At 37.9% G+C, this 19,960-nt stretch overlaps 2 protein-coding genes across 6 annotated transcripts; one reads left to right on the top strand and one right to left on the bottom strand.

Annotated features, from left to right (window-relative positions):
* Positions 1-1,579: 1,579 nt before the first annotated feature.
* Positions 1,580-13,489, bottom strand: LOC101738401 (collagenase). Of its 5 annotated transcripts, XM_062672884.1 has the most exons (10): positions 13,464-13,489; positions 11,860-12,329; positions 10,424-10,454; positions 10,166-10,186; positions 7,467-7,623; positions 6,182-6,351; positions 5,529-5,630; positions 4,212-4,357; positions 3,053-3,161; positions 1,580-1,750 (listed from the first exon to the last, which is right to left on the bottom strand). In XM_062672884.1, the coding sequence occupies exons 2-10, from the start codon at positions 11,905-11,907 to the stop codon at positions 1,683-1,685; spliced, it is 852 nt and encodes a 283-aa protein (XP_062528868.1). In that variant the 5' UTR covers positions 11,908-12,329; positions 13,464-13,489; the 3' UTR covers positions 1,580-1,682. The 5 variants fall into 5 exon arrangements, with proteins under 5 accessions (XP_062528868.1, XP_062528869.1, XP_037872465.1 ...); XM_062672885.1 differs by lacking the exon at positions 10,166-10,186; XM_038016537.2 differs by lacking the exon at positions 13,464-13,489 and having other exon boundaries at positions 11,860-12,653.
* On the top strand, positions 13,480-19,731 carry LOC101738617 (leucine-rich repeat-containing protein 47). Its single transcript, XM_004928928.5, has 6 exons — positions 13,480-14,704; positions 15,171-15,599; positions 15,789-15,948; positions 16,067-16,169; positions 17,455-17,610; positions 18,132-19,731. Exons 1-6 carry the CDS (start codon positions 14,083-14,085, stop codon positions 18,237-18,239), a joined length of 1,578 nt encoding a protein of 525 aa, XP_004928985.2. The 5' UTR covers positions 13,480-14,082; the 3' UTR covers positions 18,240-19,731.
* The last annotated feature ends 229 nt before the right edge of the window (positions 19,732-19,960 follow it).

The raw sequence follows: 19,960 nt of genomic DNA, 5'->3' as shown, positions 1-19,960 counted from the left end.
GTTGTGTGATAGACTTTATAATTTCAATATTTTTTATTTATTGCTTATATGTGTGGATGAGCTCACAGCCCACCTGGTGTTAAGTGGTTGCTGGAGCCTATAGACATCTATAACGTAAATGCGACTTGGAATTTATATCTCAAGGCTTGAGATATAAGTTCTAAGGTCAAGTATAGTTAATCAAATCAAATCAAATCAAAAAAATTTTATTCAACATAAATGAAAGTACATACTTGTTGAACGTCAAAAGAACTACCGCCAATTCACAAGAACTAGCCTCCGTCCTGAGAAGAATTGGCAAGAAACTCAGCGGGCATGTTTTTTTTTTTTTTTTTTTTTAAATATTAGATTTTTATTTTTATTTTAAATATTTTTATTTTTTAAATATTCATATTACAATAAGTAATTATAACATAACAATTTTACAATATTGAAATTCCCGGAGCGAGCAACTCATTCCCACGTTACAACGGCTGCCCCACCCTTCATCACTCAATTCGAATGCACTGGACGTCTTATCCTTCAGGCCACGACGACTCGACTTCGTCTTTATATCGATATTTTTTACGACACGTGTCCTCCTGGTCTCAAAAACAAACTAGTATCCAAGTTTCTTTGTTTTTAATTGATGAGAGAATGTTAAGTAGGTAACTCTTGTTTTCATGTTCTTTTTAAATTTTTGTATTTCTCTTGTCGCACTGTTGACATTTAAATTTAATCTATTTTTCCATTCTTTGTAAAATTGCTGTAACATGTCATAGTGTGTCATAAGAGATTGCTGTACATGCCTGTAACTGGTTTAAATACCAGTACTTAATTTTATACTTGTTAATTTTAAGCTTGTATTGCTCTTGGTGTGTCTAAACAAATAAATAATTAAATAAATAAATAATTTGGTATATTGAAGTAGCTCATCTTGGTGAAATGTGTTTCTGAGATCAGATTATAGTCGTCGTGGCCTAAAGGATAAGACGTCCGGTGCATTCGTATGTAGCGATGCACCGGTGTTCGAATCCCGCAGGCGGGTACCAATTTTTCTAATGAAATACGTACTTAACAAATGTTCACGATTGACTTGCACGGTGAAGGAATAACATCGTGCAATAAAAATCAAACCCGCAAAATTATAATTTGTGTAATTACTGGTGGTAGGACCTTTTGTGAGTCCGCACGGGTAGGTACCACCGCCCCGCCTATTTCTGCCGTGAAGCAGTAATGCGTTTCGGTTTGAAGGGCGGGGCAGCCGTTGTAACTATAGTGAGACCTTAGAACTATATATCAAGGTGTGTGGCGCATTTACGTTGTAGATGTCTATGGGCTCCAGTAACCACTTAACACCCAAAAGTAATTGTCTATTTTGTTTACTTCTATGTATATATTTATTTATTTACGTAAAAGTGTACAAATGCATTATTTTTATAGGAAAACAGACGATAGTCGGAACAATATTGAAATGTCAACGAAAAAATCAACACCTCAGTCATTTGTGACCACAAAAACTGTAAAGTATCACTAAAACAAACTTGCGATAAAAAAAATTAAAGTATTTTTAATTTTAATAAAACAACTGTTACGTGCATTTTAATTAAATTTAATTCGACGCTTTTCGTTAAATCCACCGACCGGGTCCCGCTACTGCTGTCCATGGACCGCGATGTCGGCATTTCCAAGGACGCTCCCATTCACCAGTCGAACTGGATGCCGGTGACCGCGCGGATCCAGTCGTGATAATGGCCCGGCCTCACAAACGCTGGAACAGAGAGCACTTATTAATACGTTATTAGCATCAGACGTATGTATGTTAGTATGTAACGGAATCTTTGAACATATTTTTGACCCCCTACAAAACGTCGGATTAGCTCGAAGTTTGGAATACTTATTAAGGATCGATGACAAACATTACATACCTACATACATTTACATAACATTAAAAAAAATTTGAAATAACTTAAATTCAACTAAAAAATGAAAAATCACTACATAGTATAAAACAAAGTCGCTTTCTCTGTCTCTATATCCCTATGTATGCTTAAATCTTTAAAACTACGCAACGGATTTTGATGCGGTTTTTTTTTAATAGATAGTGATTGAAGAGGAAGATTTATATGTATAATAACATCCATTAAATAGTGGAGAAATCAATAATAAATTACAGTTTCCGAAGCTAGTAAATAATAGTTTAAACAAACTAACAAAATACGCTTTTATAAAAAATTCAAGTAAAAAATAGAAAATAAATTTTAATAAATTTCAATTAAAAATAGTGTAAGAAAAAATGATATTAGTATTTTGTTACTTTTTTTAAACTATTATTTATTTTTGATGCAGATACAGAAGTTTACTGATGATAAGACGTCTTGTGCTTACTGGTGGTAGGAACTCTTGTGATTCCGCACGAGTAGTTACAACCGCCCTGCCTATTACTGCCGTGAAGCAGTAATTTAGAAGGTGGGGCAGCCGTTGTACTGTACAATTTTATTTTTATTGCCCTTGTAGGCAGACGAGCATACGGCCTACCTGATGGTGAGTGGTTACCGTCGCCCATGGACTTCAGCAATGCCAGGGCCAGAGCCAAGCCGTTGCCTACCGCTCAATATTCTCCCACAAGCCTCGTTTAAAGAAGGACATGTCATAGCGCTCGGGAAACACCGTGAAGGGGAGCTCATTCCATAGCCGGATGGTACGTGGCAAAAAAGACCTCTGGAAACGCACTGTCGATAAAAAGGAGATGAGGGGATCATCTCAAACAATTCCTCAGAGCACTCCTCATGGAACATACGGTACAAAATACAGAGGGAACCGAAGTCCCTCCCAGAGGTTCCAGACTGAGACCTTAGAACTTATATCTCAAGGTGGGTGGCGGAATTTACATTTTAGATATTTATGGACTCCAGTAACCACTTAACACAAGGTGGACTGTGAGCTCGCCCACGCATCTTCGCAGCAGATTCCGCTTGCGTATTCCATCTGATGTTTCGGGGTAAGTGGTGGCACTCAAATGTTAAGCTCTCTGGTTTTGGTCTATCTACATCAATAGATATGATCTGCATACCATTAGGTAGACCGACGTGGCACCCGAACGATGAGACGAACGAGCCGACTCCGACCTGGGTGAGCTGGCCATCCTCCTCCAACAGAGTCAGGGGCACGCCGCTGTCGCCCTGAACAAGTCACATGCCTCTCATCATAAGCTATCATAATCATAGTCGTCGTGGCCTAAAGGATAAGACGTCCGGTGCATTCGTATATAGCGATGCACCGGTGTTTGAATCCCGCAGGCGGGTACCAATTTCTCTAATGAAATACGTACTCAACAAATGTTCACGATCGACTTCCACGGTGAATGAATAACATCGTGTAATAAAAATCAAACCCGCAAAATATAATTTGCGTAATTACTGGTGGTAGGGCCTCTTGTGAGTCCGCGCGGGTAAGGACCACCACCCTGCCTATTTCTGCCGTGAAGCAGAAATGCGTTTCGGTTTGAAGAGTGGGGCAGCCGTTGTAACTATACTGAGACCTTAGAACTTATATTTCAAGGTGGGTGGCGCATTTACGTTGTAGATGTCTATGGGCTGCAGTAACCACTTAACACCAGGTGGGCTGTGAGCTCGTCCATCCTCTAAGCAATAAAAAAAAAGCTTGCAGAGACCCGTACCTTATGCTTGGGTAAACCAACTCTTATTACCTTCCATTAAGCTCCCACTAGACAGAACGCGGTTGCGGCCCTCTTGAGGCATGAGGTCGAACCCTCAATTTGAATGTCCGTCGGAAAGCGGCTCAATTCTCACATATAAACACATTGGAACTCCATTCAAGATAATAAAATAACTAAGCAATTATTTGTTTATAGGCAGACGAGAATACGGCCCTCGACCACATTATGGTGAGTGGTAACCGTCGCCCATGGACGTCAGCAATGCCAGGGGCAGAGCCAAACCGCTGCCTAAATTATCGTTTCGAAATGTCACTCTAAAGTAAGTTTCAATGTATTCTGTTTTACAAACTACCCCCTTTCGAACACATTTTTTTTTTTTTTTGGAAGATACTTTAAATTTCAAACCAGCTTTATTTATTTTTATGCAGGAAAGTCTGAGCACTAAGGGGCTGTAGGAAGTCCGATTGCAGTCCATTGGCTCCATAGTATCCAAGCCTCACTGAATACAGATCGGCCGGTGCCAATACTGCTCCAAGGACCAACGCGAACCCACCGAACATATCCCTTGACTCGTAACGTTGTATGGACCGGCGCAAATGGTGGATACCCTCACGTGGAACGAGCTTTGTAACCAAAGCGCGCACACGATGTTATTCACTCCCCTCAGGTGCACGAAGTTTAATATTTGCGTAGGGTTCCCTGTTTCAAACATAAATAGACCTCCATTACTAGTGAAACAACCAAAGATGAACGGTAGATGAAAAAAATAAAGTGGTGCCTTAAATTTTTTGGATGCTTCAACGCTGCGTATCGAAGTCAGCTGATGCGCGGGGTCGACGACCTCGGAAATCCGCATAAATCAGGCATCTACCTTCCCAATATGTTACAGGGTTTACCAAATGTTAAACGAGAATTGTGATGTGTTGGGTTAGGGAACCGTGTGGCTTCCTCGGTCACTATAATGAAGGTTGTATTTTGTCGTGTATAGATATGACAGAATATGTCAGTCATATATCAATTTAAAACATGTGTTAATGGAAAGAATGAAGTTTTTTTATTGAAATTATAATTGATTCGTGAAATATTTTGTAGTGAATAGCAAATCTAATGGTAGATGATAAGATAGTAAGAATAACGTCATATTACCTAATTAATATTCTACCTTTCTACCTATTATAACGTCGAAGTCTCAGCTCTATTGTATGGCGGCTGAGAATCTTCAATCCAGAGCATACGACTGCTCTGTGAGAGAGATGGTGTGGCGGTATTATGGGCTTACATCACGCCCTTCCATCAGGAAGTTGCCTTAATGATCCTATGTTCGATTTCAGATGTCGATCTAGCACCACCCCATTTCTTCTCGAGGGTATCATGAGGTGACTAAGGCTTTTACTATGGTGGTTCTCGTAGTAGTCGTCGTATTGTCATCGCACCAATTGGCACGCAGTCATGTGTTCTGATTCGGAAGATAGGGCAAGCACTATACAATATTATAGGTTGACTCAAGCCAGGAGGCGGCCGCACGTGGTGATGACTATGGGCTCCGACAACCGCTTAACATCAAGTCGTCCGCGAACTCATAAGCCATTTCTGCATGACCAAATTTTTTTCCTACCTATTCTGATAGCCTTGAGAAGCTATTTCAGCTTTGCCTTGACGTGTAAGTGAGCTCACGGGGCTCAAACCGGGAGTGCTGCTCACACTGGAGTAGGACTTCGCAGAATCTACCACCGGATCGGAAACGCGACCCACTGAGAAGATCTGACGAGAAACTCAGTGGACTGTGTCTATGGATTAATTTACTCGTCGAGCCCTTCGTCGGCGACGTATGACCAAACTAAGATGACACTTGAAGAGGCGGAACCCTCACCGTTCGTCCAGTCTGTACCCCAGCCACTGGTCGTCATCTTCACACCCGCGTACTCCTTGTTCATATCAGCGGAACGCATCAATCTGATGGGCTGAATGAATTCTGGAATGTTACAAAAGATTCTAATAATCATCTTCATCAGCCCTTTGGTATCGACGTGTACGAAATACGTACTTAACAAATGTTCACGATGGCTTCCACGGTGAAGGAATAACATCGTGTAATAAAAATCAAACCCGCAAAATTATAATTTACGTGATTACTGGCGGTAAGACCTCTTGTGAGTCCGTAAGCGTAGGTACCACCACCCCGCGTATTTCTGCCGTGAAGCAGTACTTAATGCGTTTCGGTTTGAAGGGTGGGGCAGCCGTTGTAACTATACTGAGACCTTAGAACTCATATCTCAAGGTGGGTGGTGGCATTTACTTTTAGATGTCTATCGGCTCCACTAGGTATACTTAAGGTAGGCTGTGAGCTCGTCCGCCCATCTATCCAAGAAGAAAAAACTAACAGACCCATTATCAAAATTGGCAACGAACTTTTTGGTTATTTTCCATCTATGCTGCAGTCTCTTTCTATCGCACTTGATTATCCAGCTCTCACTGGATATGTACATTGTGATCGTCAGTTTTAGAACCACCAAAGCTACTCACGACTGTATTCAAGATGCCGATTGAACCCGACCAGCCCGATGTCGTGCGGTTGGGTGAGTTGATGCAGGTCATCCATGTACTCGGGGGCCGTGAAGTACGAAGCGGTCTCGATGTAGACGCGGGGCCGGCTCAGGTCCACCATTCCCGCCCAGAGCATAATAACTACGCGTCTGAAATAAGACGGCGGTCATGGGCCATGTTTTGGTTTATGAGTTTTTTTTAATTGCTTAGATGAATGACTATACCCGCGGCTTGTCTGGGCCCGTGGACATCATGTGAACACAGCCCTGAGATATGAGGTCTAACAGCTGTCTCGCCCTTCGAACCGAAACGCATTACTGCTTCGTGGCAGTAATGAGGAGGGCGTTGGTATCTACCACTAGTAATTACGCAAATCATAGTGCTTGCGTTGTTGTGTGTTGTTACGACATTGTTGTTAATGGAGGTCATACATGAACAATTAGTTAAGTACATCTGTACATACATCGTCATTCCCCTGTCCTTCTCCCAGTCACCTGGGGTCGGCGCAACATGTTTTCCCCTTCCATACTCCTCTATCATCTACCATTTTTTCACTCACTCCCCTCTTACACATATCGTCTTTCAATTAATTCATACTTTTTTTCTTAGGTCTACCTCTTCCTCTAAAGCCTTTCACATTCATAGTTAAAACGTTCATAGCAACATCATTGTCATTTCGTCTCATCACATGTCCATATCATCCCAAACGCGCACGTTAGAGCCGCGTGAGCTCACCCGGTTACACTGGCATAAACCCTCTACGTAACCAGCTTAGGTAGGAAAAAAAAACCTAAGATTTTTGATAAATCTCTTAATCACACTAACTATCACTTCTTCTTCTTAGTCGAATACTTCATTGCTGAAGACTGTGTCCCTGAAAGTCTTTCGTGGCTCTTTGTACCATCAGCTTCCATTTGCTTCGGTTTTCGGCTTCTCTCAGGGCGGTCGCAACAGAGAGTCTATATAACACTATCACAATAACACTATATCAAAATGAGTTTCAATATATTCTGAACAATAAACCACGGACCGCCGATCCACAAAGATGCTTAAACCGATCGATCGAACATTTTCCACTTATAAATATCTCCCAAAAATCGAAGCTTACATCTTAGAATTGCATCAACAACTCCCGTTACTAATCATCGGGATGTCCATAAGTTCCGAAAGTAACTTAGAAATTTTACTTGTCACAACTTGTTTATTTGTTTTGACGAGTTAAAACTTATCAAGCCACGGGAATCAACAGATTTTGTGAGCACACCTGGCGATGCATCTAGCAGACGTCATGCCCCACTTGTGGTGGATGATGGAGCCCCCGCAGGCGGAAATGCGCCCGTGGACATCCACGGAACGGAGGTACAGCATGTAAGGGAACTGCCCATCGCGGGCTTCCCATCCTGACACGATTCTCGAACCGGCTGGAAACAAAAACGCGACTGATCCACCACCTGCACAGCTTTAAGGCAGCAATCTACTAAATATCTTTAAAATTAGTGCAGCAAAATGGCCTCGAGCGAGGAGTGACGGTGGGGGAACGTAAGACGTTTAACTGCCTCCTCCAGGGCTCCATGAAGATCACAACTATTTTAAGTATTTGAAGAGTGAAACGATTAAGAAGCGGCTGGTAGTACCAGGAATGCGCCCGTGATGTGGTCACGTATTGTCGTATTTTTATTATTATTATGGATCTTTATTTCAGTTAAAAAAATCTAAGATTTTGTTAGCTAGTATTACTTATAATCTATGCTAGTAACGTAAAATACTAACACATAACTAACAGACTATTCATTACATTCCTTTCTTTTTTTTTCTGTTTTATTGAATATACACACAGAAATTGTATTACGTAATATAATATAAGGCTCTACCTAGTGATATTCAGTTCTACGTAATCAAGTTGTGGTGATTTTAAATACTAAGTTTTATTAAACCGATATTTGAACTGTCGTGCCTTAAATATAATCTTAATTTTCATTGTCAAAAGTGATATTTTTGAATGTCGACCTAAGCTATTTTGAGGTTATTAAACGTGAGTACAATTATTATTTTGTATGGGACTTTTTGGCGGGAACGCGAGGAATGATGTTGTGTGATTTGTTTTATTTTGTCTATTTAGTGTTTCTTCAGGTTTAAATGTGTTATAGCGGTGGTTTATTAACTGTTTAGTGTCTGTGAAAGTGCACAAATGTGGGAAAATAAAACAAAGCCGCTTCACGTAACTTCTCGGGATCCTACAAAAAGTCCACTGAAAAAGTCTCAGTAATTTTTTTTATTGCCTTTGTAGGCAGACGAGCATACGGCCCACCTGATGGTAAGTGGTCACTATATTTCGAGGGGTCCGACCGGTCACCCTTTTTGGGGATAGGGTGGACATGAGCAGTCTTCCATGAAGACGGAACCCTGTTGGTATTGTACGAGAGGCGCATGTTTTTAAAACCACTTCGGGAATGCAATCCAGCCCACTCGACTTATGGACATCAAGAAGCCGAAGCTCCTGCCTGACCGCACGCTGTGTGATGCCAATCTCAGGCAAGGAACTGTCACACCGGGAGATGTTGGGCGGCGTGGCTCCCCCGTCATCCAAAGTCGAGTATGAGGCAAAGAGCTTGACCAGAAGGTCAGCCTTCTCCTTCGCACAATGAGCCAGACTGTGGAAGACTAGACCTGCAGAAGTTACCTTCTGCAGCCTTAGAAAGCGACCAGAAAGCACGGCTCCCAGAGGGATAGCTATTGAGTCGCTCGCCAATTCCGGCAACGTGCTCCGACTTCGCCTTGGCAATAGCCCTCTTATAGGACCTAGAGGCGGCGTTAAATTTCCGCCTTTTCTCCGAAATATCAGGATCCCGGCATCTCCTAGCAACATTAAATGCCACGTATGCAGAGCGCTCGAGGCGTGCAGCATCGCTGCTGGCTTTATTATACCAGGGTTTGCTGCGACCCCCAACGGGCACCTCAGAAGAAGGAATGAATAATTCCATTCCCTGAAGCACCACGTCTTTAAGTCGGTCCGCACAGACGTCAGGATCATCGGAGGAAAAGCAGAGCCGCCCCCATGGGTAGGATGCGTAAAATTCACGCATTCCATCCCAATCTGCTGACCTGTACCGCCACACTCTTCGAAGCCCGGTCGTCGTTCAACGACTTGGACGAGAGAGTGGTATCGCAGTACGGATAAGGCAGTGATCAGACGATCCAAGTGGAGCGTCGACCACCACACTGTATCCAGCTGGGTGAGTGGTCAGCAGAAGGTCTAACAAAGAACGCTCGTGCCTTTCAATGTCTGGGACAAGGGTGGGCTGTGTCACCAGTTGAGAGAGGCCGTAGGACAAGGCGAAATCGTAGGCAACCCGACCCGGGAAGTCAGTGGTTCTGGACCCCAACCACTCCTGGTGATGAACGTTAAAGTCACCAAGGACTACCACCTCCGCAGATGGGTACTGCTCAAGCACGCGGTCAGTCCCCTCTTGTACATGCTCAAACAGAGCTGACCCCGCATCACTGCTGTGGGACCTGTACAGGCAAGCGTAGACTCGTGTACAGCCCCCATAGTCCACGCGTAGCCACAAGAGGGACAGGTCCCGTTGCTCGAGGCCCCGAAGCCGACAACAGCAGACATCCTCCCGGATAAACACGCACACCCCGGCTTTACACAGGAAGGTGTGCTCCAATGCGTAGCCGGGATATCCGAGGTACGAAGTATTATCCGGGGCAGATATCTGCGTCTCAGTCAGACCACCATTTTACTGAGATTATATTTCATCCCATGTCATCTCACCTCATTTCATATAATTTCATCTCAGTTGATTAATGTCTTAAATTAATTATCTTCATTTCATTTCACTCCATATTATCATTTTTCATAAAAATAAGAATATAAATTAATATTCTGACTTGACCTAAAGGTCTTAGTTACCAGGTCATAAAATCCTTTTAAAATAACAATTTTGTATTTGTTCTTACCAACCCCCGGATGCGATGCAGCTGAAAAATTAAATATACGTCGGTTACGTATTTTATATCTGTTGGTATCAATAATTTTCTACAACACGAAATCTTTTGGAGAAAACAGTACATATCAGCAATCTTTTTTTAAATGTCTTTGTGTGCGGGCCAGCATGCGGCTCACCTGATGGTAAGTGGTTACCCTAACGCATGGATGTCAACATGGTCGGGGACCCAGCGCTGCCATATGTCGCTAAAGTAATAAACCGATGTTACCTTTTTCAGCAAGCGATTGCTCAGCTGAAACCTGAAAGTCGAAATTAAAATATTATGGTACGCATGTCTCGACCAAAGTGAACAAAATATTTTATTAATATAGATACTTCTTCTTTTTGAAGTTATACTTCTTTAGGCGCGTTATGAAAAATTGATGAGAGTGAAATTTTACGACGCGCGCGCACCGTGACACAAAATTAACAGAATGAAGTTGCCCACTAAATCGCTCATTACAATACGACCGACGTAACTTGGCGAGTCTGAATATAGCCGCAGGTGAACTTTCGCGCATGTACACTCGTAAAAAAAAGTGTTATTAGCATTCATTTTTAGTAATATAAATGACAAAATTAATATTTAATTTAATTCATACTAAATATTATTAAATTATTAACGTTAAATATTTATTATTAATTATTTAAATTAAAAAAAAATTATAATAAAAAAAGTATAACTTCTTACGCGCGTACATAAGTACACGCACCCTTTTTTTTCTGATGCCACGCCATCGGGCCATTACGATCGAGATCAAAAATCTTCATTTAAAAATATTTTAGAAACACACATAAAAGAATTTCTATGCTGTTAATAATTCACGCTTCCTCAATTGAATATTCAAAATTAAATGATTATTATTCAAAATATTAATTCATTTAAACAGCTTCGCTTTTCCCGCTCCCGCCAAAAGCGATTTAATAAATTTTGATTAAATCTCCATGTTGAATGTATGGTACTGTACACGTTTTTATAATCTATGAAGTCCATTTCCGTTTATCCGCTCTAAACAAAAAAAAACGATTCACTGAATTTGACCCCACTTTTTTTGATTTTCGGATTTTATTTATTTTTAATTATTTGTTCGTCGTTTATTCGTTAATGTTTGAATGTAAAAATTGTTTGTTCGTCTTTGATTTATTTATAATTAATTAAACAAATGATCACCCTTAAGTTGGCCCCCTTTACTAGATATCTTTATTTTTATCGCTCAGATTAATTAATTTTGATCAATTATCGTTTGCTCAACGACTATTGGTGATTGTTCGATCATAAAAACAATTAAATTCCCAATTATTAATTATTGAAAATGTGTGACGTAACATAAAACGTACTCAAAAATACTGAGATGTTTCTCCTGAGAAACTATGAAACATAGTTTTACCTGCATTTTCTTAAGTACCTACTGACGTATACAGAATATCGCTGGGGTACGAAAACGAGCTTTGGTAAACATCAGTTAAATACAATAGGAAAATAATTTGTGAGCCATAGCGATGAATTTTAACGTTTGTTATCAATGAAGTGGTTAAATTATCTAAACAACGAGCGTCTTTTGAACTGTACGAAGTGGCCATATTTATTTTTAGTTATTTTATAAATTATGTGTATTATCTATGGCGACCATCAAAGCAATAAGTTTAATATTTTTTTGTACTCACCGATGTTCCAACCAGTATTAACAACGCGACCACACCTAGCAACGACATCTTAATAATTCGACGTATAAATAATTATTATAATCAACAATAATTTTATCGATGATCATTGTTTAATCAATTATTAATTAAACACATTATCGTCTGATAACTTAAATTTATCATCTTGCCATTCATACGTAAGCATTTTGAACTTGAAGTTTTTTGTTTTGAGTTTTTACTTAAACAATAAAAGAAGTAGGTAAGGGTCGTCTCTAGTACATCATTCACACAGGATATCAACTATCATAAAGAGCCAAGAAAGCAAAGTGCATAGTTTACTTATTCAATGATATTGGACATGCAAACTACACAAAAATCTTCAATTGTTGATCGAGGTTAAAAATTGACAGAGGATCCTTTCTTAACTATCGCAACAGAGATAAATAGTCGAACCGGCATGGGCATACGGCAGGTGATCCGAATTAGCTGATCTAAAAAATAATTATAATATCATTGTATAAGAAATATTTTTTTTAAATTCTTAAGATGACGTAGATAAAGGCTGTTCAAATCTTTAGATGCATAATACATTCCAGACACGTTCAAGATGCTTTTATTAAAGCCGAATTTACATTACGAAATTAGTGGCGTGAAATTAATTTCGTGACATTAGTTTTACTAACAGTTTCACGTGTAATTTAATACTTTCGTAATGCATGCATTAATTTCATGCATGGAAATTAGTTTCGTGCCCTGCGCGATTTTTTGATGAAATTAATGTCATGCAACTAATTTCATAGTGTAAACGCGACGTGAAACTAATGTCGCGAAAGGGCCTGCGCTGTGCGGACGTGTGTATTGTTAGTTCGGACGCGCTTCAAGCGTTGAAAATGGCAAACCAATGATGGAATACAGAAAAAAATATAGATCTTATTAATGAATATCAATGACAAGGGTCCCGAAACACATATAGTAAAAAATCAAAATTATCTTCACTTATTCGAAAATAGTTTTTATAACTCTCAGGATCTTCATCTGCTAATTCAGAGACTAACTTCATTGCACCTAAATGCCTTCTTGTTGACCATCCTCGAATCTACCAAATTTTTTTTTTCTTGATAGTCTTTTTTTAAGTTTATAGGTATATAAGCATTTCTTTAGCTACATTGAATATAGCAAATTATAGCTTTGATGCTAACGGCGCCATGGTTACTGCGATACTATGGATTTCGCGACACTAATTTTTTAACGAAATTACTTTCGCGTATATCGAAACTACTTTCGTGAAACTGAGCTCAACATGCATGACACTAATTTCGTAATGTAAACTCGGCATTAAAATCGTGATCCAATGTCCACACAATGGCGGATGCCCCATACGTCCCCTAGACGCGGGACCCTTGCAGGAAGATCGGCCCTCGGACATTAAAACAGTAAACTTAATGGTCTGTTTACTGTTATAAATCGGAAATTTCTGATGTTTAAACACGTTTATTCATCTCTTTTTTTTCTTTCCTGCCTATGCTGATGTTATAGAGAGATCACCGTTTGTAGATTCTGCGAAACACGGCTTTTGCTAGGGTTCGTGTTAGCAACATCGTTAAGTTTGAGCACCGTGACCTCACCTACTAGCCCGGTGACGTTGATAATATGGTCTCTCAGGTACTTATTAACTCCATGGGTCTCTCTAAACCATCAGCTTATGTAGGAAAAAATAATAATATTCAATCAATCGATTAGAATATTCGGCAATCGAATCGATTTAATTTACGATTTAATTTGAAAAAAATGCGTATGTAATACTATTATATGTTATATATAGAGAGAATCATGCATGAAAATACAAACAGCTCGAACATATAATCTGCTCATTATTGGGAAATATAGGATGGGAAAAAATACGAAATGAATCTACAACAATAACAAAAGCTTTGATAGTTGGATATACTATATTCCTCGAAGAAGCCATGGGACATCTTACAGACAATAGAGCAAAAATAGAATCCAATCTAGGTTGAGATCGATTTTGTAGAAATCTGTTCAAAAAATTCGATGATATTGTTTTATCAGATCAATTTTCCGAATGATCGATTAGTCTGCATCCCTAGTAGGCAGTATTAGCAAACGTCTTGGGTTTTTACATTTAATTTACGTTCCTACCTGCGTTTCGGCACACGTTTTTTTTTTTCATTTTATAATTGGATTTAATAATTCTGGAATTAAGTACAAATTTACTCAATAAAAATGAGTGCTTGGCCGGAAGTTGTGACCGCAAAAGAGGAGAATCGTCACGAAATTAAGTTGGCGGGAGCCGCTATATCGAAACGAATCTCTGAACATGGCTTAGACAAAAATATCTTCACCTTAACAAACATAAACTTATTAAACATCAGTGATACATGTCTGCACGCTATACCAGATGAAATCAAGAACTTAATTAATCTCCAAAGCTTGTTAATGTTTGGAAATAAGATTGAAGTTTTTAATGAAAACATAACCACACTTCGAAAGTTAAAAGTCCTCGATTTATCAAGAAACGAATTAAAAAGCATCCCAGAGAGCTTGAACAACATGAAAGAACTAACGAGTATCAATTTCAGCTCAAATCAAATAGAAGATATGCCGAAAATTGGCGATTTACCAAACTTAATAATAATAGACATTTCCAATAATAAACTGAAGAGTTTCTTGGACGTGGAATCGGCTAACTTGCCTCATTTGACAGACTTGAAGCTAAAAAGTAATTTGATTGAATCTATTCCAAGTTGTATCGGACAAAAACTTTCATCACTCAAGAACTTTGATATCAGCGACAATCAAATAAATGTTGTACCTGGCGAAGTAGCTAACATGTCGAAAATTAAAGGTAAAAAGTATATATTTTATTACTAATCGTAATATACCTACACAATTGAAACATTCATCTCATCTCTCATCATTTCATTATTTATTATTATTATTATTTTCAGTTAAAAACTACTAAGTCAGTAAAGCTATTTCTATATGTTAGGGTTCAAATCCTGCAGACTGCAAATTTTCTTAAAATACTTAACACATGTTCCTGATCAACGTGCATGAAACATTTGCAAATTCTGGTGTAAAACTGTTGTAAGCACCGAAAAGTGAATTCCAGCTTAAAAAACACATATGTTAAATAAAATATCACCACAGTGGTGCGTGTCTATATTTCAATACACTAGCACTAAGAAATCTAACAAGTACCCGCACCAAAATATAACAATTATCTTATTTGAAAACCGCAACTAGTGAATATATTCTAAAACGTAGACTTCAAGAAATAACGATAAGTAAATAAAAATAATGTATTACAGATCTCAACTTAAAGGGGAACAAGCTATCAGACAAGCGGTTCATGAAACTGGTTGATCAGTGTCGCACTAAACAAATTATGGACTACATCCGCGATCACTGCCCCAAAACAGAACAAACTCAACAGTCATCCAAATCCAAAACAAAAAAAGGAAAGAAAGAAGAACCTCATACAGAAAATGTGGAAGCTGAATTGTGTAACTCAATGAAGATTTTACATGTCTCTGACGATGTATTGAACGTTAAAATTGTTGAGTCTCAGGTTGGCAGTGTCCGACCTTATATACTTTGTTGCATAATAAAGGATCTAAATTTCACAGATATATTGTTTAAAAAGTTTATACAAATGCAAACAAGACTGCATGACACCGTCTGTGATAAGAGAAATGTAGCCACAATTGCAACACATGACCTTAACAAATTACCTCCAGGTACGTATTACCTGAAATTATTTCTAAACTAATTTATGTCTTAAATTTCCTCCATTACAAATCTTCTTAAAACAGCTATAAACTAAATTATAAACAATTTAAAAGCCATATTTATTGTTATTGTTTCATCAACTAGTAATTTACCAAAAAATGTATTACCATACTCTACATAGTATTTACCTTTGCCAGGTGATCTTGTGTACACAGCAAAGCCTCCGTCAATGCTAAGCCTTATTCCGTTAATGAGGACAAAACCCTACACCGGAGAACAACTAGTCCAGCAGTTAGTAGCAGAAGCGGAAGCACTCAGGAAGGAGAAAAAAAGAAATGTTTACTCGGGGATCCATAAGTAAGATTAATTGTAATTCTCTTAATACACTAAACTATAAAATTTTAAAATTGTATTATAAATTGCATGTTTAATATTGTATTCTTTCATGGAACTGATAACTTTAATATTTACATAGGTACCTGTACCTGTTAGAAGGCAAAGCAGTCTATGCTTGCCTCCAAGACTCATCCGGTAGAGTAATCAGCTTCCCACCTATCACCAATGCTGACGTAACGAAGGTACAATGAACTTAAGAAACTTTTGAATTAATAATAGTTTGCCATTAACACATTATGCAAAAGCTAAAGAAAATTTTGGTCTACTTTTTAAGGCATATTCTAGAACTTTGTTCCTAACAAAATTTACACATTATTTTCAATAAAGATATGAAAGTTTAAGCAATTGCAATCTTGCTGAGTAGTAGCTGTTGTTAGTTTTCTAAATCGTATTATAATTTTTTTACCTGGTTTTGATATAATAATGCATTTCCAAGTGACTAGATAAGGCCACATAAAGGAAGTTGCAAGTACAGCAAGTTCACATAATTTTTTTATGTACCATCAATGAATATTATTCACAATAGCTGGGAAATTGGAAATTGAAGTTGTAAATTATTAATTGAAATACATAAGTTTCTTGACTCTACTCACACTTATTGTTCATTTACCTTACAATATTAGAGCCTGTTACTGTGAATTTTAATCATCGCGTACTTTTGGCATGATCTAATACTAATCCTCAAATTCTTTTATATTTATAATATTGTAGTTATAGTAGGGCTAGTGAATCTTGGCTCTACTCAATAACAATCACAAAACATCGTGTTTTGATCTGTGAACAAGCTCACGGCCTATTTATTTATTTCCGGCTTTGGAATGAACTCCCCTCCATGGTGTTTTCCGAGCGCTATGACATGTCCTTCTTCAAACGAGGCTTGCGGAGAGTACTTAATGGTAGGCAGTGGCTTGGCTTTGCCCCCGGGCATTGCTGACGTCCATGGGCGACGGTGACCACCTACCATATGGTGGGCCGTATGCTCGTCTGCTTACAAAGGCAATAAAAAAAAATTGTTGTTAAATAAAATCAACATCGATATCAACAACACCGCTACTTTACACACCTCGAGACTTGAGTTCTAAGTCTCAGTTTTATGCCCTACCTTTCAAACCCAAATGCATTACTGCTTCAAAGCATTAATAGTAAGGTACTGATACCAACCTGTGCAGGCTCATGAGACAAGGGTGTAGCACAGGTAGCTTGCTTACCACCATTAAAAATTAATTGCCATAACTTACAATGCCCTGTTTCCATCAATCTATATTGAAACTTATCTAACAACAGCTCTTACCACAGATATGTAAATTTCACACCAACAAGCATTTATAATACACAATCTGTGCTACTAAATTAAACTAAATAAAAAAAATAGTTTCTCCCCATTCAAACTGTCACTGTGGAAATAAGCTTCCAAAAACTTCAGCTAAATGAAAAATTTAACAAAAACAATATGTTTTCCTTTAACAGATGTCATCAGAAAGTAAAGCCATGCTGATAGAGGTGACATCTCATTCTTCACTCGGAGCCTGTAAGATGGTGATGGATAAAATATTGCAAGAATGTTTGATGCTAGGCATCGGAGCTGACTCCCAGGACGGTTTTCATGCGCTCACTGTGCAACAGGTAACAATTGAAATTGAATTTAAATTGAAATTGAATTGCCGTCAAATCTTCAATGCTGATTTTGAATTTTGATTGCAAAGTTGCCAATAGAACAGTTTTTCATATCAAAGTGGGTAGGTGAAATCCATTTGAAATTTTAATTTGAATGCACCCTGGGATTATTAATTAACATGTAATGTGAGTCATGGAAAAATCCTCTGTGTTTTCCTATGTTTTCCTATTCCTATACTTATGATATTTTATGATTGAGTTCCAATTTTGTATGGATGTTGCAACTTTGTAACTACCATCAATATGAAATAGGTGGTTAGTAAGTGCATTGTTTTGTTATTGTATTTGTATTGGCTTAGCTATTATACCTCAGGCGTGCAGAGATCCATGAGAGGTCACCATCAGGTGGGCCGTATCCTTGTCTGCCTTACAAGGGCAATTAAAAAAAAGGGTGTTTTCATACATTTAGCTATTGTCACTGTTAAGTGTCCAGGCCTTACTAGTGAGTAACATAATTGTATATTTTCCAGGTCAAAGTAGTCGACCCGGATGGTAACCTGAAGTCAGTGTATCCATCGCGAACTGACTGTGTGTATGATGATACGAACATCAAAGTCATCAGGATGCCTAAAAAATAATCTGGAAATATGTGACCAGACGACTGGGATTCCGCATCGTTAGCGCCGGCAACACCTACAGGACGAGCAGTGTTGCCATGATGTTAATTTTTTACTTTTTTTTTTGTTTGAACTTTTTGTACTTTTCTTTAGAAGATTTAAAATCTTTTGATACAGTGTTCTCAGTGAGTCTTTCATGCTGCATGATGTATAATGTTTTTTTACTTTGTTTTTGATTCGTTAAAAACGACTTTTTCTTTTTCTCACAAACTATAAGTAATCCGTTTGTGCTACCATAAAACTAGACATCTTCTAAATCGATTCATGATAATGTCACATTTGTTCACAATCATTCTAAATTTATGGTAAATTTATATCGGAAACTTACTATAATATTCTACAAAGAGGATTACTTTTATAAGTTTATTAAAACATCTGATTAAAAGTGAAAAAAAAATATTCAGAAGAAAGTTATTTGCTATCTCTTTTTTTGTACCTACAGATCTTCCATCTTGATAGCAAAGATCCATCAAATCCTCTGTCATTATTTCGTCATTGCGTGTGTAGGTAGCAGTATAGTCACAGGCAAAAGTACTTGTTTTGAACTTATAACAGTCTCTTTTAGATGAACAATACATTTGTCGTGTAGTTTTTTGTCATTTCCTTGGAGATTTGTCTTTAAACTATTATTTATTAATGAGTAACTTTAAAAAATATGTCCTAAAAGTGTTTGTGGAAATATCTGAATGCGTTGGTATCGATTATAATGTCAATAATTGAAATTTTGTCTATGGGCTTGTAATGTCGAGAATTATACGAATTTGACATTCTTTATAAATTTTCATCATATTTATGAGGCTGCACAGTTCTTCCGAGAATCATCAACCGCTCATTGGCAGGCTTTGCCGTAATAGTGCAAACTCAGAATCTTGACCGGGACGTTTGTATTGCAAGATTATCTATGAAATCGTTGGCGCGATTTAGGCCTTTGAAGGATTTCTTACATTCTACTGTACAGGTAACCCCTTCTGTAACACGGTACTTCTAAAAAACGATTACAAAATCTATGTTTAAAATTATTTAAAAAATTACATTGTCCACTATGAGCACACAATATATCGGAATAAAATTTTACTGCCAATTTTTTTATGTATGATAGGTAAAAAAATTACATACATATAACACGGTTTCACATAACACAGGAATTTGTAGGAACGTATTTACTGGAGGGTTAGAGAGGTTACCTGTATCTACTTAGTGCAAATAATGCTATACTTACTATAAATATATATTTTTTAATTAGCCTAAATTCAATTGCCGAGTTGTTTGAAAAATAGTGCCTACATTGAAAATGTCCTGTGACTTACTGAAAATGTTACCAGCCATATATGTGCTTAATTTATATATTACTGTTGAAAACAATTTTGATCCTAAACTTTAAGAATTGTCTGTGATGCATATAATTACAGGTATGACTCAAGTGTTTTTTTTAATAAAGTATTTTCTCATAAAATGTTTACTTTTATTGCAATGCAACTAATAATAAATAATTAAGAAATCGAAAAGTGTTGTATAATTTATATACAGAAAAGGTACATAGATAGACAATACAATTAATATTAAAGTTAAGGGTCAATTCCCACTGAAAGAGCAGCGGCCGGCAGCGTCTTTTTGAGGCAAAATATTACAAACTATTTTGAATCTTATCTACGTGATTAAAAGTTCATTTGAAGGCAAAGGAG

This window comes from Bombyx mori, chromosome 16 (genome assembly GCF_030269925.1).
Source record: "Bombyx mori chromosome 16, ASM3026992v2".
Taxonomy (NCBI): Eukaryota; Metazoa; Arthropoda; class Insecta; order Lepidoptera; family Bombycidae; genus Bombyx; species Bombyx mori.
This window is presented reverse-complemented; position numbering and strand designations above follow the sequence as displayed.